General features: G+C 45.2%; 4 protein-coding genes across 15 annotated transcripts in view; all 4 read right to left on the reverse strand.

The window, feature by feature from the left end:
- Window positions 1–144: 144 nt before the first annotated feature.
- On the reverse strand, window positions 145–3,335 carry LOC100117507. Of its 2 annotated transcripts, XM_008211203.3 has the most exons (3): window positions 3,214–3,335; window positions 2,895–3,149; window positions 145–2,792 (listed from the first exon to the last, which is right to left on the reverse strand). In XM_008211203.3, the coding sequence occupies exon 3, from the start codon at window positions 2,753–2,755 to the stop codon at window positions 221–223; it is 2,535 nt and encodes an 844-aa protein (XP_008209425.1). In that variant the 5' UTR covers window positions 2,756–2,792; window positions 2,895–3,149; window positions 3,214–3,335; the 3' UTR covers window positions 145–220. The 2 variants fall into 2 exon arrangements, with proteins under 2 accessions (XP_008209425.1, XP_031780487.1); XM_031924627.2 differs by lacking the exon at window positions 3,214–3,335 and having other exon boundaries at window positions 2,895–3,202.
- Window positions 3,336–3,529: 194 nt separating this feature from the next.
- LOC100117546 (protein D2) lies at window positions 3,530–5,975 on the reverse strand. Its single transcript, XM_001601699.6, has 5 exons — window positions 5,537–5,975; window positions 5,284–5,393; window positions 5,072–5,192; window positions 3,938–4,148; window positions 3,530–3,801 (listed from the first exon to the last, which is right to left on the reverse strand). Exons 1-5 carry the CDS (start codon window positions 5,553–5,555, stop codon window positions 3,663–3,665), a joined length of 600 nt encoding a protein of 199 aa, XP_001601749.1. The 5' UTR covers window positions 5,556–5,975; the 3' UTR covers window positions 3,530–3,662.
- A 1,016-nt stretch (window positions 5,976–6,991) lies between these two features.
- Window positions 6,992–10,232, reverse strand: LOC100117585 (protein D2). 7 transcript variants are annotated; one of them, XM_016982902.3, is made up of 7 exons: window positions 9,910–10,157; window positions 9,274–9,525; window positions 8,062–9,021; window positions 7,873–7,982; window positions 7,580–7,715; window positions 7,096–7,471; window positions 6,992–7,065 (listed from the first exon to the last, which is right to left on the reverse strand). In XM_016982902.3, exons 3-6 carry the CDS (start codon window positions 8,078–8,080, stop codon window positions 7,116–7,118), a joined length of 621 nt encoding a protein of 206 aa, XP_016838391.1. In that variant the 5' UTR covers window positions 8,081–9,021; window positions 9,274–9,525; window positions 9,910–10,157; the 3' UTR covers window positions 6,992–7,065; window positions 7,096–7,115. The 7 variants fall into 7 exon arrangements, with proteins under 7 accessions (XP_016838391.1, XP_031780493.1, XP_001603243.1 ...); XM_031924633.2 differs by having other exon boundaries at window positions 6,992–7,471; window positions 10,070–10,146; XM_001603193.5 differs by lacking the exons at window positions 6,992–7,065; window positions 7,096–7,471; window positions 7,580–7,715; window positions 7,873–7,982 and having other exon boundaries at window positions 8,454–9,021; window positions 9,977–10,232.
- A 168-nt stretch (window positions 10,233–10,400) lies between these two features.
- Window positions 10,401–24,734, reverse strand: part of LOC100117630 (M-phase inducer phosphatase) — an 88,448-nt gene continuing 74,114 nt past the window's right edge. For 3 of the 5 annotated variants that reach the window (XM_001601760.6, XM_016982909.3, XM_031924629.2), the window contains exons 6-7: window positions 13,265–13,478; window positions 10,401–12,943 (exon numbers count right to left, since the gene is read on the reverse strand). In XM_001601760.6, coding sequence (XP_001601810.2) covers window positions 11,420–12,943; window positions 13,265–13,478 — 1,738 coding nt within the window. In that variant the 3' untranslated portion in view covers window positions 10,401–11,419. Of the gene's footprint in view, window positions 12,944–13,264; window positions 13,479–13,772; window positions 14,000–14,517; window positions 14,862–24,734 lie in introns of those variants that run through there. The other 2 variants (XM_008211305.4, XM_008211296.3) reach the window with 2 other exon arrangements.

Raw genomic sequence — 24,734 nt, forward strand, 5'->3', positions numbered from 1 at the left:
TTTCTTAGAATAAAGTTAGAATAATAGGTTGGCAGGTGTCAAGAACAAGCAAAACGTTAAAGTTTATATTTTTTATTATAAATACATTTACTACCTAATATTTATAATTTATAATTATAATAATTATAATAAAAAATAGTCATCTAAAATTATGAATGATAAGGTGAGTGTTAAAAAAATCTTAATTTTACGAATTGTTATATTATATCATGAAACTATTTTAAAGTTGAACACTACTTTGCTGTACATAAAACGTTTCGCCTGCATCATTTACAATTTGAATATATAATCCTGCATTTTGCTCTTCACCATTTTCTTCACGAATGTCTTCAGAATCTCCAGTGATTTCTTCACTTTCTTCCATGGTTTCTTCTGGATCTTCAACAAGAACTTCCTCAATCTCTTCATTATAAACTTCCATATCTTCCATAATCAAGTCATCATCAATCTTTTCTTGAGTTTCTTCAGGATCTTGGCATTTGTTATTTTTATCATTTCGCTTAGGATCTAACAGTCTAAGATTTTGATTTATGTACATGATTTTTCCAGTAGGATCATCTTTCAAGGAATTCCTTTTAGTAGGTCTATCAGTTGTTGCTAGAGATGTACTAGGTAGATCTAAAATAGCTGCTGCTATTTTTGTTAGAAATGAGTTTTTGAAAAATCCTTTCCACCAGGTCGATGGAGGCATCAACGCCATGGATTTTTTTGCAAAATTCACACTCCATACCCCTTTACAAGAATTATAATTGGCAAAATCAACCAATATATCATCCTCTGGCATTCCAAATTTTGCAGATAATTTGCTGATTATTTCTGTTCCCTGTGCAAATTCACCTGGACTTAGATGTTCACCTTTGAATATTGGATTCAAAATATTGGCTGCAAAGTGAATAGGTTGAAGAACAGCAGAGGCAAGTGTTTTAAATCTTTTTAGAATCTGATTCGATTCTTCCAACGTTATGAGCACAAGTGATGATTCTTGAAATTCTGTGATGAAATGCTGTTCCAGATCTGCAAAGACTTCAGGGACTTCACTGATTTTGGCTTCCTCATCATCTAGATGTGCTATCCATTTTATGATTGGCCTGACAAGTTTAACATAGCTGCTTACTTTAGTCCAAAACTCTTCATCTGCGATTAGCTCTTTTGTTAATTTATTTATGTACTTGTCAGCTTTACTTGAAAAAGCTAGCATCTGTATATTTTCTTTGTTCTCAATTAAACTATCAAAACATACTAAAGAATTCCATCTATTTGTTCCTGGCAATTTAAGAGAAACTATGGACTGATCTTTTTCAGCGTTTGCCTTTTGTGCTTCACTAAACAAAGCAGATAAGATATGAGATTGTTTTATTTCTTTGATGACTGTTGAAGCATTTTTCAATAAGACACTGACAGTAGGTAGATCCGATATATCCTTTAGTAGCCTGTTCAAAGTTTGAGATGAACAATTATAAAATGCAATGTTATGTTCTTCATATTTTTGCTGCAATAATTCCCAAAGATTCTCACAAGTAGATATGCTATCTAAGCAAACACCTAATACCCTATCAGCACCAACTTCATCGATGACCTCACTTATTTTTTCCATGTACAAATTTTCATCCTCTACATTTGTTGACAAAGAAATGGACTTGTAGAGTACGGGATCTGGTGTATTTAACACAAAGTGTATGATACCTTCATTTCGAGCATTTGACCTATAACTGCATTGCAACCCTATTGATATGGCATCCCTGACTTTTTGATCAACGCTCTTTTTGACACTTTCGTACGTCGCTTCAAGTAAAGTAGTTGATAATTGATGCTGAGTTGGCAACTGAAAGGCTGGACTCAAGGTATTAAGCAATGTGCGCCAATGTTCATTATCTACAATACTGACAGGTGCGTTAGAAGCATAAATTGCTTTTGCCAGAAGTTCTTCACAATACTTTTGCCTTTGCTTGGTCATTTTGTCAATATAATTACTTTCAGCAGTAGTCTCATTGTAGAACATGTTGTCTGAAGTCATCTGCATCATCGACGCATTATGGTCGTCATCGCTCACAATATCTTCACTTTCTGAATTTCTCCTTTTCATATTAATTCGCCTGAACTTTGATTTCTCTATTAATGATTCTTTAATAGATCCTGGACAACCTATGCACTTTTGTAAGTGCATACTCATTCTAGTTGAATGCCTGGCATATATCTGTCCACAGTATTTGCATTTGAAAGTTTGGAGCTTTTGATTAGGTTCCTTTGGCTGCAAAATAAAACTGCTTTCCAATAATTTTTTTGGGATTAACTTCCTAGACACTTTGTGTACAATATTTCCTTTGACATTCATTTCAAGCGATTCTTTGACTTCATCTGGACAGTCTTGGCACTTTTGTAAATGGAGACTCATTCTCGATGCGTTGCGAGCATACCTTTGCTCGCAGTGTTTACATTTGAAGATGTCCAGCTTTTGAGTTCCATCTCGAGGCTGCAGAAGAAAGTTTTCTTCTAAAATCTTCTTCAAATTCCTAACTTGTCCTTTTTTGTTGAATCCATGTTTGGATGATTCCAAAATTTTTCCTTTGACTTTTTCTTCTAGCAATTCTCTCACTGCGCCTGGGCAACCGCTGCATTTGAGCAAATGAATGCTCATACGAGTTATGTGGCGTGCATAAGTCTGTCCACAGTATTTACATTTGTAAATCTCAAGTTTTTGATTCGGTTCCTTGGGCTGTAGAGTAAAGCTAGTATCCAATATCTTCTTCAACTTCATTTTTGCAGTTCAGTTAAGTGATCAGTTAACAATCAGTCTAAAATGAAGGGAAAAAATGTTATTGTAGAATCTAACCTAATCATTGTTCCTTCAAGCAAAACAAGTTTAGTTATTCAGTAGACATTGGAAAAATCATTACCTTTTGCAATCGCACGAAGAAGATTTACAAATCAGGCATCTCAGCTTGTCAACATTTGAAACAATTCATAATTTGAGAGCTGCAACAACACGTAAAAGTGACCATAGCTTGGAATGACCGGTGGTTTTACATCAGTTGACGCTTTTTGGTTGACGCCATGCCAAGATGGCGAACGTCACAGCCACAAAGGCTTTTGCTTGTCCCTTGGCTCCTGTGCACTTGCGAGCACGCGACTTCTATTCGTTATTGAAACGCCTGAGGACGAGCATATTCAAAGTTTTAACAAGCTTCGCCTATTAGTGCAATATTTTAAACTTACGAATATTTGAGATTCGATTATGCTGATTGTTCGATTTTTATGTCACCGTCATCAAGGAAATAACGAATATCGCTCATCGTCATGGAAGTCATATAACTGATCACGTGACAGGCGCGCATGTTCTTCCTGCGGATGACGCCTGCGCAGTGTCTTTGTTTTCAATTATTTTCAAAATTTTGCCGCCTTCAACTATATACGGCCTATAAGTAGTATTTTTAAGTTTTTTGCTTGTAGATTGTTCATCTTATGAATGTTCGTTTCTTTTTTCAACTCGGATAAGGTGCGAAGTTATCGAATGAAACTCAAAACGCGTGAATAAGTTTTTTAAAAATATTGTAAATCAACATTAGCGTTCGTCTGTATAAATCGATATCAAAATAATACATGCATAAATTGAGTATAACATGTTATGCTTAAAATTAGTGTGTGAGTCAATAAAAATCCAGCCTTCAAAAAATTCCAAGTTGTTTCATGACTGTAGGAACGTAGTCGTCGTACTTTGCCTTCATGTAGTTGCCGGCAATCGGCCCTTCCAGATTGTATTTCTCGGCGAACTTCTTAGTAGAGAATCGGTTCCTCCTCTTGTCTCTGCGAATTCCAAAGGAGCATGCAGTTATCAGTATTCTTCGCCATTAACAATTAGCACGATCAAGAAGTAATGTATATATATATATATATATATATATATATATATATATATATATATATATATATAAGTATATACCGGTTTCCAATGCGTCTTTCGTCAAAAGTGATAGAGCCCTGGTTCTGCTTGTAGAGGAGGAAGACGAAGCGATGGAGCCCGGTAGTTTTCGAAGGCGCCGGCGCAACGTACTCGGTTAATACTTCTCCCTTGGCCACTTTGTCTTCAGGGATGTTTCCGACCACCCAGTGCTGCCATTCGCGATTGTAACCACGAACCGGGACGTCTGGATCTTTAAAAGAAAGATATATCATGCGATTCGATCGTTTATCGAGTATATACTTTTTGTAAATCATTGGCGCTTGAAAAATTTATATAATTTATTAAAATTCCATGACAATAACAACAAAACTTGGTACGGCGTTCTTCTATCTAATTATATTATGCAGTAGAATGTTAAAATCGATGCTTTCATTGTTAGAACAGAACGATCGTTTGGAGCACAATAGCCATTGCAATGAGATATGTGTGCCGAGTTATTTTACTCTGCAACAATTCTGCTTGTTTAGCATTTAGTGTTTCGAAACGCATAAGTAATAAAGTATCGGAATACAACTGCGCAGGCAGATATACTTAGACTTCGCGCTCGCGGAGGAGGCGCGCAGCACAGCACAAAAGGAGAAACCTGTTCCGCGGTGAAAGTGACTCTCGGGCTTTAAGCGACAATTTAAGGTCGACTATAATGATAAGACCATCGACGGCTTGCGGCTTTAATATTATAACTTCGATGCGCTGTAATTTATTCGTCTTCTTCATTTCGAGCGAATAAACTATGTCGAGTATTTTTCTCTGCAAAAACATGATAACCCGATGCCCAATAATTATTTCGTTTGCATAAATTTCCAGTTTATCACAATGGATGCACTATATTATAGTATGAAGTAGTACACAGCGATTTTTCATAATTCTTTTTCGACTCGACAGAATTTACTTTCTAATGATATCGGCGCGGACGTTTGATTGGTACAGCTACACAGATGAATTTTGTGAACTTTCTATGTATGTTTCACTGTACGCAGCTACTTATACGTTTTACCTGCTGGTATATTGCGCTATCTATCCAATGTATTTGTATACGCTTAAAAACTTTCTCAAAGTGAAAACCAAAATCTCACGTTTCACTTGCTCGGCAAAAATTAGATGTTTAATTATTACCTGTCATAACGAGGGTGTACAGAACTCCGCCTTCATGTTTGTAATGCACCTCGGGTATCTCTTTGGTCTCCGATGGAGTGAACTCGTTTCCCAGCTTCACCTCTTTATCTCCGTACTTGATCTAACGTTAGATTTATAGTTAATTTAATCACTGTCAATTGTTCAATCTAGTTCGCTAAAAAAGCGACTTTTTAAAAAATCGCTTAAATTACCTCGATGGTCTCATTTGGGGCATTGTCGATGAGCTCTGGGTCAATTTTTGCAGCTTTTAACTCCGATGCAACATCGGCTGCTGCGAAACTCCATGCGAAAACAAAGAGCCCTGAAACGATAAAGTTAAGCAATATCTATAATATAGGTATGTTGAAAATAAGCCATTATTTATTAAAGTAGAACAGTCTCTGCATGTGAGAATCCATAACGGTCTATACATGTATAATCGAGAGGCGAAGCAGCAGCTCTTACCTACTGTCAGAAGCTTCATCTTTCTTCGACGTCGCACCGGAGACTGCGTCTGGTTTCTCTCCTCGGCCGAAACTTATACTTACGATAGTTCGTTCGCCTATGACGTCACGCGCCGCCTTTGCATCTCCAAAAAACCCACTGGCGCATCGCAAGGCTGATGAAGTCGGTTTGGCGTGGACAATCGGCGACAAATGTCACTCTCGGAAGACAATGATGATTGTGAATAAAGCAATTGAAAATACACCGTTAAAACCATGACAATGATGGACTATGCAGTGGGAATCGTCCGGTGCTTCGACTCTGCCGACTTATGTAAAGGAGAAATCGACGCGTGACGTACCATCCCCATGTCTCTGTTCCACAAATTCATTACAGTGAATCTGAAATATATTATATATAGTATATAGTGCACACCTACAATATGATATTTTTTACTACTTTGTTATTGATAAAATTGATATGATTATGTGTATTAATGAGGCTATAGTCATACATTTCATATAACAATATAATTATAAATCGTTTTGCTATTTTCAATGGAGAAATATTCAATCAATTTCCTTCTGTTTTATAAAGCAATACTTATGCATTATGTTCTTTCGCGTGGAGCATCAAAGTAGTAAAATTTAAAAAAATGTTTGGAATGCAAATAAAACTATACTGCGTGAAAATTTAAGGCCTCTTTAGATAATCTGTTTTTTTTTATTTTAAATTCCTTATTAAGAATAGTCTGATGAGCACTTAGTCACACTGAAATTCATCGATAACGTTTTAAGGTGGGGTTCTGGTGAATTTTCTAACTTTTTATATCGTAGTCACATTTTTATAAATTTTGTACTCATATTCGGTACAAAAAAGAGGAAGATTTGTAAATTTTGAGCCATATATATATATATATATATATATATATATAGTATATTACTCAAATTATTGCAAATAGATAGTTAAAAATTGGGCTTACTTGCAAACATTGGCCGTAAGAATTTTGGTTTTAGTTAAAAAGGAGTGCGCAAGAGACCTTTGCAAGTAAGCCCAATTTTAAACTATCTATTTGCAATAATTTGAAAAATGTACACCGCAACGGCCGTACAAGATTCGCGTGCTACACCTTTTTCTAAAGGTTTTGAAAGTTGACTCACAAATTACTACAATCTTTTTTTACAGTTTTGTTAATAACGCGACAATAATATTAGTGGTGTATGCATGAATATAATATTATCGCTGCTTTCGTGATGATTACAGGTTTTCATTTTAAAATATCATTGGTTATAACGACTACATTATAAAAATTTCCTTCATTTTATGAATAAAAGTTGAATCGTGAACTTTTTGATACATTTATAGCAATTAATTTTTGTTTAAAAGATTGAAAACATTTTAAAACTTTTAACTCATTTATCAAGAGCAAAAAATACATAAGACACATTTTAAAATAATACGTACAACTACACAACATGAACTTTACAACAGAAACAACTTCTTTATTGTCAAGTACAAAATTTACAATAGCTAAAATTGTACTAAATCTGCTAAAATCTGATCAAACAGCGAGAAACAAGTTCATCAATGTCGAAATTCATTAAGTTTCGCCCAACTGCTTGCGAATGACGTCTGAATATTCGTCGTATTGGGCGCGGTACATATTTCCAGCCAAGGGATCACCCATTTTATACTTGTCAGCAAAATTTTTGATAGAAAAAGCTGGTCTGCCAGTATGCTCGTGATTCGAAATGTGGGCTTCCTCGATGGTCAGTTTCTCGGGTTGCTTATAAGCCAAAAGTACGTAGCGATGGAGATCTGTATCTTTGCCTGGAGCCGAACCCACGTACTCGACGATGACGTCTCCTTTGCTCAGATCACCACCGGGGATGTTACATACCAGCCAGTGAAGCATCTCGCGCAAGTTGGGATCGTCGCGGCTCGGAGCATCCGGATCTTGTTTTCAAGTTTCATCGAGATTATATTTAAATTTAATTATATTTGAATTTCTCGCATCTTATTTTTCTTTCTTCAAAAATTTTTTTATGTTTTATGTATACTTACCAACCATTGCGACAGTATAATAAGCCGAATCCTCAGAAAACCACGACATAGCCGGAGGATCTTTTACTAAAGTTGGGGTCAATTCATCTCCAAATTGCACGTCTTTGTCTTTGTCATTACTATCTTTGAAAGTTACCTAATATTTTATGTATTTAGTAATAATGTATAGCTGTATTCATAACTTTATAATTTCGCGTCAAAGTTTTTCGAAAAGTAGTGTGCACAGTTTGATAGATTTTTAATTTGTACAAAAATATAAAAAATGAGATAATCATATTTCAATAACTATTTACCGTAAGCAACTCATTAGGGGCTTTAGGTAAGACATCCGGGACGATACCAGCGGTAGCAAACTCCGTTGGAATATCTGCCGCGAACGCGTATGCTGTGATAAGAAGCAGACCTATACGAGAGAATAATTTATTTTTTACAAAACTACTATCAACGCTATGCAACAGTAAAAAAATAATGAAAATCCATACTTGCTACTAGGAGTCTCATCTCTCATATGTGGACAGGAGCAGACTATGGCCAGATTCCCACCAATAAAGAAATTTATACTTCGATTGCTACGTTACATCATAACGATTTTCAATGGTCGTATAAAAAATGAAATAGTCAAGGGCAACGCAGTCAATTTTCCCCAACGGAAACACAACTGCCGGTTGTTCAAGTTCTATTAGAATGCAAATTCGTAATAGTACCAATATAGTAATTATTTTAATAACGTCATATACCGAACCACATAACGTTATTACGACTTGCATTTTAGATTTAGATTTTTCTTATTTACTTATTTATTAATTGTTTTTGTGAGGTATTAATATCACTATTAAGAATGCCAGTTTATCGTGGTAAGTAAACGATAGAAATCTTTAAATATTTTCAAAAATTTTATTTGCTTTAAAGATTCAAATATTGAAACTTTCGAGTATTTTTTACAAAAAAAATGGAAAGCTTTGATTGATATAATTCAAATAAAAAAGTTTTTTGTTTACATTTCCAACAGCAACATGATTGAAAATGTAAACAAATAAATAAGACACAGTCTTAATGATCATTTTCGTGTTTTTCTACACTCTGATTGATCTATCCTTCTAGCTGTTTGTACAATTTAGGTACATAATCATCAAAAGCAGCTTGATACATGCTTCCAGCAATTGGATTTCCCAAATTATACTTTTGCGCGAATTTCTTGATGGAGAAATTGTTGCGACCGTCTCCACTGCGATTTGTTAAACGCTTCTCATCAAAAGTTATTTTGCTCGGCTGTTTGTATACCAGGAAGACATACCGGTGAAGACCGGTATCTGGTGGGGGTCCAGATCCAATGTAGTCGGATAAGACATCTCCTTTGGATACATCCTTTCCTGGAATGTTGGTGACAAGCCAGTGGTGCCATTCGCGGAATTTCGGGTCCTTGCGGCTTGGTGCATCAGGATCTGTAAAAGAATTATAAAAGGTACAACTACTTTAAAGCATCATCTTCATTTTGGCTCAACAAACATCATTTTTACAAATTTTTTTTCAGATTTTTTACATAGAAAAATCCTAAATTGTTCACTATTTAAAAATCGTTAATATTTACTATATTTGTTTGCATTAGGAGTTGAAATATCATGATCAATAATAATCATACAACTGATTGTGAATTCAAATTCATTACAACACAAAAAATTAATAATGAAACCAACCAGTCATGCAAAGAGTATAATAGCTTGAGCTATCAGCATCCCACTCAACAGATGGTTGATCTTTGACTTGGGTAGGTGTAAGTTCCTTGCCGATGTCTACGGAAACTCCACTAGGATAGGATACTTTAACGATTGCTGGAGGTACCGTATCAATCACATCCGGTATAACTTCATGAGTCTTTAGAGCATCTGCCATAGTTGCCAAAAAGCGTGCTCCAATATTCAATAATGGTCTTTTTGCAATGAGGGAAGCTGTAATTGTAAATAACGAATTCATGTATTAAATAAATTTTGTTATCAAAAAAAAAAAAAAAAAAATTATTGAATAATGCAAAGGCTATATATGCAGTGCATCATGCATTAAATTATTTCCCTGCACGTAACTGAATGTCTATGGAGCATGCAATTGTAAGAGGTCAATTAAGCTACACGATTTAGCCTATATATTCAACAGAATCGCGAATCGAGTTGTTCATGCAGAAAGTTCTAGAAGCTAACTGGGTATCAACGCATTGCCGGCTTCAGAAGGGAAAAAAAAGAGGTTATCGAGTCTCGAAATCAACAGAAAGTATAAAAGTATATTGAAAATTAGCAAAAAACAACGCAAGAAAGACAAGTTTAATTGTAGAAGGTAACCTCTTTTCCCAAAGCTTTAGAAGCGCTATATGCCGGGTTTAATTTTTCGCAGTCGTTTGTTAATTACTTGCGCCGAGAGAAATCACGAACATGGCCAGAATCGCACTGCACAAATGCCGCTGAAGCGACGGCGATCGTCGTTTGTCCCCGAGATACCTACTTGCTTGTTGAAATTATTTATTTATCACGAGATTGATAGCTTATGATGCACCGAGTGATTGCGCAACTACTGCTCGCGAATAATACACGCACGAATATATCTATATGTTGCCGGTCGGGCCGGTGCAAACACTGAATTATTCAGGACGCCTGATTGGTCCTCGCGATTGTGTACACTTGCCTCGTTGACCAATCAAGGTCTGCTACGTCGTTCCCGCCAAAATTGAACGCGAATCGACCGTTTCTTGCGCCTCTCTTGATGAAAATTGAACGACTCGTTGATGATAAAATACTAGTCGAAGATTGAAATTGAAAAAATGCTGTAAATCGTGTTTTTTTTCTTTTAAGAAGTCAATATTTATTTTATTTAGATTTTTGAAAGTTTTCAAATGATTTGCAAAGCAAAAGTACGACAATTCACATTAAAGTATATGGGTGGTGTAAAGAATAAGAATGTTATATTTTGTATGACAAATTATATTAGTGCTTATAATTTCACATAACGCGCGCTTTGTACAACATATAATAATAATATAATCTACTTTGCACATATCAAGGGAGAGGATAAGTCGGACCTTCTTTTCCCAGGTTTTCGTTTGATCATAATAAATCGATTTTCTTTTAGTTCATAAAATAATAACAATTATTGTATAGATATAGTATTATACAAATGTGTATAGATACACTTCGAAACTCCGTTGAGCGTGTATAAGAAACGAGAAAATCGATGCGACTCTTTAGCTGCACACACACGCACGACAACACACGTAAAATATATTCCATACAGAGTGAAAAAGACCAGTTGATCGGAGGGTATGCAATTTCATTCTCCGGAATTGATGATCAATCGATGATTGTTCGGACACAAAGTACAATTAACATAGAACTCTCTGGCGCGCGTACGACGTACATAATTTGGTATACATAAGCTAATCAGCGAACTGAAAATAATGACTATGTCGCTTTTTGCTCTTAAGTCTCGCCTCGTCCTTTCCACACTTATAATGCGCCTGACACACGCACTCACTCACGCATACGCTATCGATTTTCCTTTCTCTCGCCCTATCTCTCGGAAGTGCGATTTTCTCTTCTTTTTACAATAAAAAAAAAAATAATTAATCATTCCAATCGGGGCTTTGAACCGTAGTACAAAATTCGGGTACTTGAAGCGTTTGAAAAGCCTGCTTCGCGTGCGACTCTCTCTCTCTCTCTCTCTCTGTCTCTCTTTCGAAGTTTCGGTATTTACATTTGCACATGAACCTCGCGATAGCGCGCGAGCACCTCCCCTCGATCTCTCTCTCTCTCTCTCTCTCTCTCTCTAATACAAAGTCTGACGTGTGTACACAGCATCTCAGAAGCCGAGCCGCTTGAGGTTGGCGCGGGCGGTGACGACGTTGGCGCGGTTCGTCTTCTCGCCCTGCCAGCTCTTGCTCTTGCTGCGGAACTGGCGCAGGTCAGCCTCGTGGTCGGGGTGCCGCATGGGCCGGTAGCCCTGGGGCGAGCAAAGCTCGCGTTGGTCCTTGAAGAACTTCTGGTAGCCGCCGTGCAGCAGGTAGATCTCGGGGTAGTGGAGGGCCGGGTAGTGCTCCTCGTTGCGCTGGCGGTCGACGTTGCGCAGGAAGCGCGACAGGTTGGGCCCGCGCTCCCAGGAGAACTCGCAGTGGAAGACGAGGATGCTGCGCTTGCGCTCGGAGTCGGGCTCGATGGCGGGCGTGTGCTTGAGAGGGTCCAGCAGGGCGCTCTCGATCATCTCCTTGGTGTAGAGATTGAGCGCGCCGTCGATGTGGCCGGCCTCGAACTCGTACGGGTAGCGGCAGTCGACGATCTTGAAGTCGCCAACGCTGTCGCTGAAGTCGCCGCGGATGAGTCGAGAGAGGGTCTCGCTGCTGATGGACTTGAGGTCCTCGTGCTGTCCGTCGGCGAGCGGCAGGACGCAGGGCTTGCTGAAGTCGCCGGTGAGGTCGTCCGAGGTCGTGCTGCGGTGGATCGCCGACTTGATGTGCGCGTGGGCCTCGGTCTCGGAGTGGCTGCGCTGCAGCATCTGCGGGGGCGAGGACATGGCCGAGTCCTGCTGCCGCGGGTGCTGCTGCTGCTGCTGCTGCCGCCGCTTGACGAGGCCGCCGGCCACGCTGACGTCCTGGTAGCTGCTGGACTTGCGCGAGCGCTTGACTAGAACGGGCGAGCGCTCGCCCGGCGGCTCGGGCCGCTTGAACTTCCGGCTGACGGCGAAGACGGGGCTGTTCTCCTGGCTGGCGCAGCGTGCCTCCTGGAAGCCGAGCTTGGCCGTGCTGGAGCTGGCGTTGGGCGAGCGGAAGAGGCAGGAGCGCACCTTCGAGGCGGAGGGCGGGCTGCCGCGGAGCTCCTCCTCGTCGTCGAGCCTCTCGGGCTGCATGGAGAGCGAGCGACGCAGCCCGGCGAAGTTGGCCCGGCCGCAGCCGCGGGTCCCGGCCTCGGGCGTCGTCGACTCGAGCTCCATGGGCTTCTCCTCGCTGTCGGTAACGATGTCGCCGCAGATGAGGCTGGACAGGCCGTTGGGCAGCCGGCTGCTCTCGTCCTCGAGGCTCTCCATGTCGATGAGCTCGTTGAAGCCGTCGTCGGTGCTCTCGTAGCCGGAGGATAGGCTGCGGAAGAGCGCGGGCCGGGCGAGCCGCTTGCGCTGGGGCGACGAGCGGATCGGCGACTTCATCGGGCTGCAGCGCGACTCGAGCGAGAGCCGCCGGGGCGCGACGCCGAGGGGCTCGGCGAACTGGAAGCCGGCGCTGGGCTTCTCCTCCGAGTCTCTGCCGCCGCTGCAGCCGCCGTAGCCGCTGTCCTGACTGTTCGGGTCGAACTCCTCCAGCGGGAAGCGGGGCTTCGACGACTTGAAGCCGCTCGACTGTAAGGCAAAGAGACGTTTAGTGACCATGTTTTTTAACTGCTTTCTTATGCTGCTTCGACTGGGAGAGGATCTGAAATTCCCGATCGGTAATCTAATACTCCGGGCTGATTAAAATTCAAAGGTCGAGCGCGCGCGCGCGCGCGCAGATGCTGCTACTTTCATTTCCGGGTTCCGTACAGCGTACAACAACATTTTTCAATCCTCGCGGTCATTATTAAATTTGAAGAGCGAGAGATTCAAATGAATTTCGGAGCAGCCGAAGGCGGAAAAAGTGCGGGAAAGAGGAGAGGCGCCAGTATGTATGTGCGCGAGTCTCACCTTGTGTGGTGTCGAGTTCTGGCCATCTGGGCTGAAGATGGCGCTGCACTCGAGGTTCTGGCTGTTGGCGCTACAAGGCGAGCTGCCGAGTTCTGGACTGGATAGGCGCCCCGACGCCATGCCGATGAGCCTTCTGGAGCGAGCTGATATCAATTTGCTCTTCTTCACCACTGACTCCGGTGTTCCTTTGATTTTGAATGCATTTCTGAACAGTCTGCAAGCACAAGGAGAAAAAAAACACTGGTTAGACACACGTATCAACTCTGCGCGTTTCGTGTATCTTTCTCTCGCATATCGTCGAACGATTATTTCAGGATAAAAAGCATTTCCCACCGAATGTAGCGACAGCAGAGAGCTGCGCGTCGCCAGTCTCGGGGGAAAAAACTGCGCAACAAAGCGGGACACGCTGATGCGCGGGGAGCGCGTGGCGACGCTCCGAAACGCATTTCGGAGCAGCGCGAGAAAGGACACTTGGGAGCGCGAATTTTCGACGGATAAGCGAACCTACCGAAGCTGCGGGCCTGCAACTCGTTGGCGAACACTGTTTAGAGACCAGTTTGTGTCATGAAAACACTGGTCTTTGTCAAAGATCGAGGTGCCGAGGACATGTGCGGAGACTCGCGTATAGAGTGAACCGACACGGCCGACGTGTGCCGCGCGACTGACGGGGGAGAGGGGACGGCGGTGCTCCGAACTACGCACTGCTGGTATAATACGCATCACACATCGACGCGGAGCGAGAGGAAACCGCGAGAGAACGGAAAGAGTCGATTCGTGGCGCCTCGCCTCGACGCCCGGCCAAACTGAACTCGCCCCCCCCCCTTTGGCGCGCGCGAGTTCATTGAGTTTGAATTTCGCTGTCTTGACAACCGACTCCCGTTCGTTATTTTTGAACTGAATTTTTTCCTCTCGAAATCAGGCGACGCTTTTTTGCTTACACTTGTACGAGCGCGGCATGGTACGAGAGGAGTGATTGCGCGAGTGGTTGGATTGTTTGTAACTGAGAACGCTCGTGATAAGGTGAATTTGGAGCTTGAATTTTTTAATCACACGCAAACGCTGCAAGAGGCGGGGGAAGCAAAGAGGCTTTATCTACGAGTGCGTTGGAATTAAACCGTTCGAACTACCATTCAGTCTATGCCTCGATAAAAGAGACAGCGCAAACTCCCGAGGCCCGAACTGCTCTCTCAATACGTCGATTTTGAAACGATCTCACACGGAAGAATTGGGCGACACAAACATCTTGAAATTACCTTGTGCAGTGGCACACGTCGCACGACTCCGGAACTGCTTCCCAAACCATGGTTGCAGGGAATGACGACCTACAGCGAGTGGTCAACACGACGTCAGGTCCATGGACTGGAGAGCGAGGTCGTTGATTATCACGATAGTGCAACACACAAGACTAATCGATCCGAAGCACGTCGTCGTCGTCGTCGTCGTCGTAGGCGAATTTTTCTCACGTGTCACCGGAGAAAAACTCCAACGCGACGCGCGCCCGTGTGTAAATCGGTGAAATTTTGTCAACTGGAAATGCACACTCCAACTCACACACACACACATACACACACGGCCACTGCGTGAAAGAGAGCGAGTCGCGTGCGATGCGCTCAGAGAGACTGCCCGGGATAAGGGGCCGCTCGGGCTTTTATGGGCTGGATCCCCACCAAGGAGAAGCGAGGAGAAGGAGAGCTGTCGAGCCGCCGCCGTGTGACGTTCGGGAGGGGCTCGGCCAATCCTTGGCTGCAACCGGAGCCCGCCGAATCGCGCCCCTCGTGCGCTGCACCTATAGCTATACGTGCCCGGCTGGATAGCTCGTGGGGTGAGGGAGAAATGCGCGCGCGCCAAGTGCTGCCGCAGTTTGGAGGTGGTGCACTCTCTTGCCGAGAAGAGAAGACTCGACTGCTTTGGGTCTCCCGAGTTTCGGACTCCAATTATACTGCTGGGAGCGAGCTTTTTCGTTCGCGAAGAAAGCTCGCTTTGGATGATGCACTTTCAGCTGATTGCGGATAAAGTTACGGCCGAGCGCTTAAAAAGTATTCACACTAACGTACATACTAGACATTAGTTTAAATTCGTTTACTCTAAAGTTCAGTAGCAGATCCTTCCATTCTGCTACCGCCCAACTATTTAGCACGCCTCAAGCCCAAGCGTTCGCAGCGTGCACGACCGTGAAATAGAGCCATTTTCGCACCGACGCAGCCATCAAGAAGACAAAAGTCGCATCAGCAATCAAAAATCTCCCGACCTTCCACTCGAGCCCTTTTTCCCCGTCTCGCCTACGCTCTCATTGTCTCGCGCCACAAGTCATCGGCTGCGATATTTTTCGCGCGTGCGCCCGTGGAAATGAAGACGGCCGAAAGAGAAAAGCCCGCGCTACCCCCTGTGACGCAAGAGAATGACTCTCCTGATGGGTCTCTCAGTGAGTTCTTTTGCTTTTCCTCTAGCTGCGCCGCATTTTTTCACGAGTGCGCCCTTTTTTCACTCCCCGTCTCTCTCTCTCTCTCTCTCTCTTGCCGTCCTCCTCGTTTTTAAGGGCCCGCCAAGAAGCTGGCCGGTTGGCACACAAGAAGAGCGAGAAAGAGAGAGAGAGAGAGAGAGAGAGAGAGCCGCGCAAGACAAGAATGTTTGGGTGCGAGGATTCGCCGTCGTCGGCCGTTAAATCGAAACCAGTTTTTTAAAAGCAATGCGCCGGTATATATTGCAGCGCGCACCGTGTGTGTGCCTGCCCGGTATGGGGCTTTTAATACTTCTTCTTCTTCACGGCGCCGACGGCGGTGGCAGCTTATCTTGTCGCGACGCCGATGTCTTATACATGCACACACGCCGCGAGAGGCTCGCTTAATTCCCCCGGCGTCGGTTTAATTTTGCCAAAGATTGTTGACGGCCCCGACACGCGCCCTGACTGCATTTGTCAGGAGATACGTATCTTTTAATTAGGCCGGCGAAGTCGATCGAATTATCGTGTTTACACGCTGGTACCGTCATTTTTTTGTTTTTTTTTTTAACAGCGTCGATCAGAGACGATTTCGGAGAGTACGGCGGCTTCGTAACGAATGAAAAATACGCGGTTGTACGAAGTAGTCAGCGGAGACGAAAAAGCAGGTACGAGATAAAGAGAAGAGGGGTAGGGTAGCCTCTGAATAATGGCAACCCTTGTCTGAAATTTAAAGGGGTAAAGAGGCGAGGCGACCCCTTTAAACGATCGAAAAGTAATTTTTCATCGCCTTGCTTTCGGAAACGTTGGATTTATAATATAACGCGTGTGGCTGATAAAGAAAGCCTAATGGAAAAATAAATATTGATCCGATTCCCCAGAGCTTAGACGTACGCTGGCGCGTGTTGCTCTTTTCAGAATTTCGTATAGAGTGCATTAAAGAGCCATAAAGAGTTGGAGAGTGCGATGCAGTTACAGAACTTCCGTATAATTACGTTTCTTCTCCTGAAGAATCGCTGCAGCTAGTCCTCATAGCGTTCCCAGCTGCAGAAAAGAAAAGCGGGGCGCAAGGTGCAGTAGGTGCAGTAGGTGCAGTAGGTGCAGTATGCACTGTTCGCGAAAACTCCGAGAATCCAGCTCGACAAGTCTCTCGGACGATCCACACCTCCGCAGCCTTATATACATCATTCCTCTCGAAGAAGGAGAATAACAAGTCAGCTCATCTAGACGCGCGTAAACAAACACGCATACCTGCAGCAGCGGCGGCCGTGTGAGAAAAATCCCGGCCGAGAAATGCGAGGGTGGCCGCGCCGAGAGAAGCTGATCAGGTGCAGCGCGAGCATTGTGTGCGCACCGGTACAGCGTGCATACACTCACGCTCTCGGGGAGAGAAAAAAAGATCGTCGAGAGCTATATACCTGCGGGCCTTCCACGGGGGGCTTTTCGGCGCCCGGTTACATTTTTCTCCTTCTTCGCTCGCGGCCTACACTCTATACGAGAGCCTCGCTCTGTTGCTAAGCAGACTCGCTAAGCGTACACACGAGAGGCGCCGCTCGAACGCGTATATGGGGGTGTGGAGACGCGCAGGAGATTTTGGAATTCCGTTTTGTGCTGTGCGAAAGCGTGTATACAGGCTGTGTGGTGATCGAACGCCGGGATTATGCCGAGATTCATTGTGCGCGAGCGGCTGCTGCGACAACCGATCGATCTGCGCGTGCAGAGCTTTAATTGAGCTGTGCGCGCACACCGCGTATGCACGCGGTCAGCGTGGATTCGGTGTCGCTTTGATGCTTTTCTTCCTTTTTTCTTACACCTGTCATACGTCAGACGCACACAATATACGTAAGGAGCGCTCGCATGTCTGTATATACCTATACATAGATTTCCGAGAATCGACTTTACAATCGCAGAAAGTAATCAAAATCGGTCTGCGTTAGCGACCTAACGGCAAACAGCTCGATATTTGCAGCCGACGCGGGAAACCCAGAGATTATATTATATACCGATTCTATTAATATCATCAGCCGTTTCCACATTCTCCTCCAATAAGCTAAGACCGACGCGCGCTAAAAATCCAATTGATCAGAGCTCGATATCTCGGCTGAAAATCGAACCGCGCAGCGATATTTCCTCCCTCGAGATCGGGTATCTCTTTAATAGCCGGCGGGTCCGAGAAATTGAAAAAGAAAAATTCACGGGGCTTAATTGCCGGGGCGGCGCTGCTGGGAAAGCATCGAGACCTAATCTAGTTTTTGGCGAGAGTTTTTTTCTTTCCCGGGACGACGTTTCGCGCCTCGCGGGGTGTCCGGCACAGGTAGCTTTAGGGCCGTTATTAATGGAGAGCGCGCGGCTGGGCTGAAAGGAATGTTGTCGGACGCCTCGGAGGAGCCAAACTGCGCGCAATTGTCGTGCGGATCATAAGTGCGCGCTACGTCTCTTTCGCGGTTTCTCCGGAGACACAAGTCCGCGGTCGGGGGTGAAAAGGCGCCCGGTGGGCTCTAATGGATCTCTCTCTCTCTCTCTCTCTCACTCTCTCTCTCTCCGGATGCGCGGCTTGTGCGAAAGCTTTGTGGGCTGTGGGATGAGAAAAAAATTTGCCGGCGAGTCGAGATGACAAATGAAGCGACACGCCGGCTTCCGTGAGAATACGAGTATTGCTTTTTAAGGAGGAACTTGTATATTTATAACTTATATACGCTCGAAACTTTCCGCAAGAACCACGTAGACCGTTCTAGGAACTTCTCTCTCCTAGGCACATTTTTAATCGGTATGCGGACTCAGCGGGATTCTACAAGTCCCGAAATTATTGTTCAGCACTGCGCGTTTCAAAAGACGACAGTTTTATTGCTTTCGGCCCCGAGCACGTCCGGCTGCAAATTCACCGCAGCGCTGCAACATGCGAGTTTAATGTTAAATGGAAAAAATCTGTGCAGGTTTCAACTTGTTCGGATTATCGCGGTATGCATAGGTATATAAATTCAGCTCTTACAGCTATATTGCTCTCGACCCCGGGCACGTCTGGCTGCAAAATTATCCCAGCGCTGGAAGGTGCTACTTTCATCTTAAATGGCAAAAATCCGTGCAAGTTTCAACCTGCGCGGATTATCGCTCTAAATATAGGCATACATTTGCATGGGCAAATTGTCGTGCCGCGTAGGAGTTTACAAGCCCGGGAGAATTTATTGCGAGCCTTCTCGTTACGTTTTTCCGGAGCCCTGTCTACCTGATGGTCTACATATTTATACGAGAGCTCGCATATACCTGGCTTATGCGGAAAGGGCCGAAGTGAGTGGCACGGATGACTGCGGGGGTTGTGCGACGGCGCGGCTCCTCCCACCTACGTCGGCCGGCTTCTCCTATACTCTTACACCTATACAGTACATCTGCACTGCAGGAGGCAGATACAAAATCGAAAAAGTGGCTATTGGTAATTATTGTCGTTCGTTATTTAGGCGTGGTCACTGTTATATGCGTTATCAAGCTTATTAGGTGCGCCACGTGCGACGTAAGTGGATTCATTATTTTGCACCGCCTACACGCGTGGCTTAAGCCAATCTTGTTAAAACTTTCTTCGGCGCTTGCTGATTGTCTCGAGAATTTATCGTGCGACTGGTTAATATCAGGCTACGCGTTTTGAAGAATTCAAAAAGAAAAATTAGAGTAAATTCAGCAATGAACGTAATGAACGTTGACATGTGCATGCGCGCATTAGTCGGCGTAACTCAAGTCAATGGCACTTCGAAATAACTCTCTAGCCTCGCTCCTATTGTGCCCAGAATCACAAATTTTCATAAACGGCCTAAAAGCGCCGTACAGCGATTTTTCAAGCTTCGTCAACGCGCAAGATCGCTCACTCCAGTTTGAAAAATCAGATGCGATTCAATCGCGGTCTTTCCCAATAAATCCTCGGCCAACAGTATGACAGAGCCCATACAGCTATATGCTCAGCGCAGCTTTCCGATTCGGTTATGTCTCTCCGCACATATAGCAGTGCCAACGGCTATCGGAAAACCGTCCGAGCTCTCGGGAGGAGACATTATTTTTCCGTGTTCGTACACAGATACACGTGCAGCAGAGGCGCATACGCGGCCTCGGTTCCGGCTTCTCTCTCTCTCTCTCTCTCTCTCTCACTCGCATGCCTAAAGGGGGAAATGACTCCCCAACGCGGAGAGAGAAGGAGATATATAGAAACTTTTCTGAAGTCCTTCCGATCTGCCAAGTTCGCACGGGTCGTGAGAGAGAACAGCAGCCGCGTGAATGCGTATACGTGTGGGACTTGTAGAGATGAGCCCCTTTTCTTTTCGTTCAATGGGCGATTTTTTGTCCCCGCCTGTGTCCTATTTTGGTTATCATTATGATTTCCGTTTGTGGCCCGAGTCCTATGCCTCCCGATTTATATTTTATTATTTTCGCACTTCTTGAAACTATTGAGCAACCTGCAATCGTGTAACGTTGCAGTATAACATTGCCAACGAAATAAAAAGTGTCATTAGCGCTCTCTCGAAAGATTTATCGCCGTGGCTGGTTCATCGGCAGCTCGGAATAATATAAGATGGAAAAAAAAAACCAGCACAGAATACACGTTACAAAAATAAAGGAAAAAAAGCTCGGAAAATGACCGTGTCAAAATAAGGAAAGGTGCAGTCCTCGCTCGTTGCAGCCGATAGACGCAACATCTGACGAGGAAAAAGTTGGCCAGTAAGGAATCGATCGTTCGCTGCCCCCCTCGAAACGCGCGCCCACCTTGACATTCGCCGCTGCAGCAGCGGCTGTATAGCACATAGGCGAAAGAAAAAGCGATAGAGCCTCGGAACTTAACGGAGAGCGATAGAGGAAGGAAGGAAGGAAGGTCGAGGGGATCATGCATTCACCTTTCACACGCGGGCCGCACTGCGTACACACACACACACACACACACACACGCACACACACACACGGAGATGTGCTGTTTTTCCTCTATCTCTGCCGCACTGTATGGGATTTCCCGCGGCGCGCCTCTCGTTTTTCTTTCTGGGGGCGCGTAACCCCCTAAAGAGCGAGTCGAGAGCCCGAGCTCTTTTAGTCTTAAATTTCGAAATTCGTCGCGGCGCATTCGACTGCGGACGAGCAAAGCCTTATTTATCGCTGTGTACCTATGCGACGCCAGGCGATTGACGCGACGCGGACGATTGCATCTCGCGAAGAGGGTTCGTCGGAACAATTTATTATATTTGCGTGCACCTCGGCTGATGCGGCTGTGGATACGTGAGCTAGGGTATAGGGCCCGCTATTTTCGACAAATTTATGTCACAGGTTTCGTTGGTTTAGGGAAAATTGTTTTTTCTTTTCGCTATGGGACTTGTATACGATGGCAGTAATGATCATCGAGTGAAACGCCGTTGGGAAATGGAAAGGTGATTGGCGCTGGAAATTCGCTGCGCTCTTGGCGTTTCAAGAAGCTTGATTTTTCACGGATCGACTATATCGTCGCTCCGTACGAAGACTAGCACGGTTCAAATTTTCAAACGAAAACTAGCAGAAGAGTAGCACAACTCGCCACTTTTATTACTTAAAATGTGAGTATTTCACGTTTTTATTGGATTATTGTCAACAATTTAAAAATGCTCATCAGGGACATTTTCTCAAAAATCGGGAAACGTTTATAGAAAATCGTTGTTGAAAGTTTGAGTTGTGCTAGTCTAGCGTGCGTCAAATTGAGCTGTGCTACTTACGACGGGAAATTTGAACAGTGCTACTCTTCGTAGGGAGAGCTGCTATATCTCGATCGAGGCAAAATAGAAATCAGTTGCGAAACGCGGCTTCTTTCCGAAAAATCGAGAGCAGAGCACACTGTAAATCCCCTACGCACACGCACATCAGAGCCGGGGCAAAAAGCCGCCAACCGAATCCCCTCTAATCCGCGTTAATCGAAGCTACAGGCGGTCGGCAATTTATACGCGAAGACGTGCCCATATCCCAGCAGCGAGAAAAACACTGAAAGAGAAACGGCAGAGGTCGGGGCCCGCGGATGGACGTTCGTAGATTATCGCCTCGTGCGCGCGCTCGGCGCAAAAAAGGACGAAATGAAGAAGGAAGGACATCGCGCGCCTAGGGGCCGCTCATATGCATATTCGCGCGCGTGTGTGCGCGCCTAGAGCAGATTCGCCGGGCAGATTATTAATAGAGAGAGGACAGCGGGATCTTAGGTAGCGGACCGTTATAGCGCCGCGGTGCAGCCTCCGTTTGTATATTATACAGAGGCATCTCCGTACTTAGGTTCGCGCACAGCCCCGTTTATTATTCGCACATTTGCATACAAGGCACACGACCGAACTAGCGTCTTACGAAGCGTGCCGCGCGGTGTCCTCTACTCCTAGAACGCTCGCGCGCATCTTCTTGAGTGAGAGAGAGAGAGAGAGAGAAGACGCGCTCGAAAGGGGTTGCGCGAACGTATATTTCGTCGCTTTGTTCGCGAAATCGGTCGGCGCACGATGTTTTTCGGTTGAGGCTCGCTCGCAACTCCTGTCCGAGCCGGCATTCCCGAAACCGTCGCCTCTAATGATTTAATTGCTCTCCGAAACGCGCACAATGCCCATTGTCGCGCGCGCGCGGAAATCCTAAAGTTTTCGCCCAAAAGTCGCGAGAACAATAGAGCTAGAGCGCGCGAACTATATAGCCGGGCGACAATAGGCAGCTCGCGAGGCAAATAATAGAGCCATTAAAAGTCGCGCGGCACAACGACAGAAGCATATGCATCTCGAGATTGAGAGAGAGAGAAAAAAACCGCGCGAAGAAACGAACCCCTTCGAGTCAAAACGGTCCCAGCACGATGCACCTCTCGCGCTCTACGCTCGCTCGCAGTTTAACGAACTCTCGGCGGCATCTGCGCTATAGCTGTATATACATTAAACACGGAATCGCGCGCCGGCTCTCGAGACACGTTGCCGGGGCATTTAAGGAAAAATGAGTGTCGCCGCCGCAAGGCAGAGGAGTCGAATAATACCGGTGTGTACATCCCCTATAAGACGATCGGTTGGCGCCGGCTGCAGTCGATCCATTAGGTCAATATAACGCGCGAGGAAAATTGCACGACGTCTTCGCTCCCCCTCTACTGCAACGGCAGCGCACGAGTGCAGCTTTCTTCTCGGTTATATTCATAATGCATCGGGGGCCTCCCTCGTATGTACGCGCGCTCGCTGACGAGTCCCCCCTCGCTCTCTTGAAGAAAAAGCTGCGCAGGAGGCCCCAACGTACTTATTGACTTATGTCCTTAAGGCAGTCTTGCACTCGGTCTTGCATCGCCGAGAGGAGGGAGAGACAGAGATCAGCTGTCGCCGGTGACTCTTAATCGCGCAAGGAACCCCTGCGTGCCGCACGATGCTGCTTACGGCGCGCGACACAGTTGAGGGAGGGGGAAGCAGCCACGCGCCAAGGAGTCTGCCATGGGGGCTGATGCTCTTGGAGATGTATGCTTACAATGCCGTGTGTGCGCAGCGCTGCAGCATCTTGCGGGACCTTACGCAGCTTTAAAGGGAGAAGATTGGAGACGCGTGCCGCCGGTCAGAGGGTTTGGTTGTTTGCGATGCCAATGCTTTTAATCATCCGAATCTCGCTGAAAATCTCCTCCACTAAAAGGTCATCCAACCGTCGTACGCAAGACGTCTCCCGCCGATCGCCCAATAACCCATAATTCTTACGCCCCGAGAGAGAGAGAGAGAGAGAGAGAGAGAGAGAGAGAGAGAGAGAAACACACGCTCGTATGTATATGCATAATACCGAAGAGCGAATTTATACGAGGGGCCCGTCTGGAGGGTGTGGGTTGCCGCCGCACACCTACAATGCGCTTGCGGCCAGGCGAACCCCTACAACACGCATACGCGCACGCGAGCGGCTCGAAGAAAGCTGCCGGTATATAAGGACTTCTTCTTCTTCTTCCCCGCGCACGCGTTGCTGTGTAGATACACAATTATACACAATGCAAATTGATAAAAGTCGTTGCGGCGAGTTTCTCTTTTTGTTTTAGAGAAAGAGCCGAGGGTGTAGCGGCCTTTTGTCTCCGCGAGCGAAGGCTAGACGAGTTGAAGCCACGAGTCAGCTTCTTTGTAATGTGCGGTATTATAGCGAAGTTGAAATTGAAGGAGCTGGCGCAAGTGCAAGTGGAAGGAGGCGCGGTTCGCTTTTATTCCTTCGCGAGGGCTTCCATGCCTGCGAGCTTGGCTTCGTACACTTGGTCTCTTTTTTATTAGGCGGTCCGATGAACTTTCATTGTGCGCGAGTCGAGGGTGTGTCTGCGGGCGAGTAGGCCGGTGCGCGGAGCGATTGACTTTTCATGCAGATTTTCTTTCCTTGCGGCTTTATGTACTGTGCGAGTGCATCAGTCAACTGAAATTCTTGGAACAGTTTCGATTTTCCGCGGATTCACCCTGACCTTTACGGTCTACGTTCCCCATGACCCCGACCGACGTTTATCATACATTACGATCGTCCCGTTTAAATACCTTTCTCTATCCTGCTCCCGATGAATCGGGGGAGAAAGTCTCCCCATAAAAGTCCCTGCAATAACTTACAGTTCGATTAACGGAGAATTCGCGCGCGCGCGCGCACGCGCTCCGAAGAAACCAAACCGATCGAAGAGAGCGGGAGAGCGAGAGAGAAGCAAAAAAGGTGCTACGACGACGGCAGCTGCCGTAAGAGAGGTGAACTTGCCTGTGTGTGTACACACACGGGGACGGCGACCCCAAGCGGACCCTCCACCGGCGAAAACGATCGCCGCAAACTGCAGCGGCATAGCTCCTATGTGTATAAGGCATTATGTACATGCGATTCAGAGCGCCAGCTGACGAGTGCGCGTAACGGCGAAGCGGCACCCCTTGCCTTATACTCGGCGATGGAAGAGGAGGAGAGCCCGAGACGACGTCAACCCTTAATTAGCCCGAGTGACCGCAGCCGCCGCCGTCCGTATAAGAGTTCTAGTGAGACGATTTTTGCGGTAGCGCCGTTTTTTACACGGATCTCGACGTGCCTCTTCTCTGTGCGTTAAACAAACAGATACAT

The sequence above is a fragment of the Nasonia vitripennis genome, chromosome 2 (genome assembly GCF_009193385.2).
Source record: "Nasonia vitripennis strain AsymCx chromosome 2, Nvit_psr_1.1, whole genome shotgun sequence".
NCBI classification, from domain to species: domain Eukaryota; kingdom Metazoa; phylum Arthropoda; class Insecta; order Hymenoptera; family Pteromalidae; genus Nasonia; species Nasonia vitripennis.

Excerpts from the sequence above, each read along its gene's own strand:
- LOC100117507 (XM_008211203.3), bottom strand. The coding sequence starts at position 2,755 with ATGAAGTTGAAGAAGATATTGGATACTAGCTTTACTCTACAGCCCAAG.
- LOC100117546 (XM_001601699.6), bottom strand. Across the intron at positions 5,193-5,283 it reads CCCCAAATGAGACCATCGAG|ATCAAGTACGGAGATAAAGA; the intron begins GTAATTTAAGCG and ends ATCTAACGTTAG. Across the intron at positions 4,149-5,071 it reads GTACACCCTCGTTATGACAG|ATCCAGACGTCCCGGTTCGT; the intron begins GTAATAATTAAA and ends TTTCTTTTAAAG.
- LOC100117585 (XM_001603193.5), bottom strand. The coding sequence starts at position 10,001 with ATGTTCGTGATTTCTCTCGGCGCAA. Across the intron at positions 9,526-9,976 it reads CGTGATTTCTCTCGGCGCAA|CTTCCCTCATTGCAAAAAGA; the intron begins GTAATTAACAAA and ends TTACAATTACAG. Across the intron at positions 9,022-9,273 it reads TTATACTCTTTGCATGACTG|ATCCTGATGCACCAAGCCGC; the intron begins GTTGGTTTCATT and ends ATTCTTTTACAG.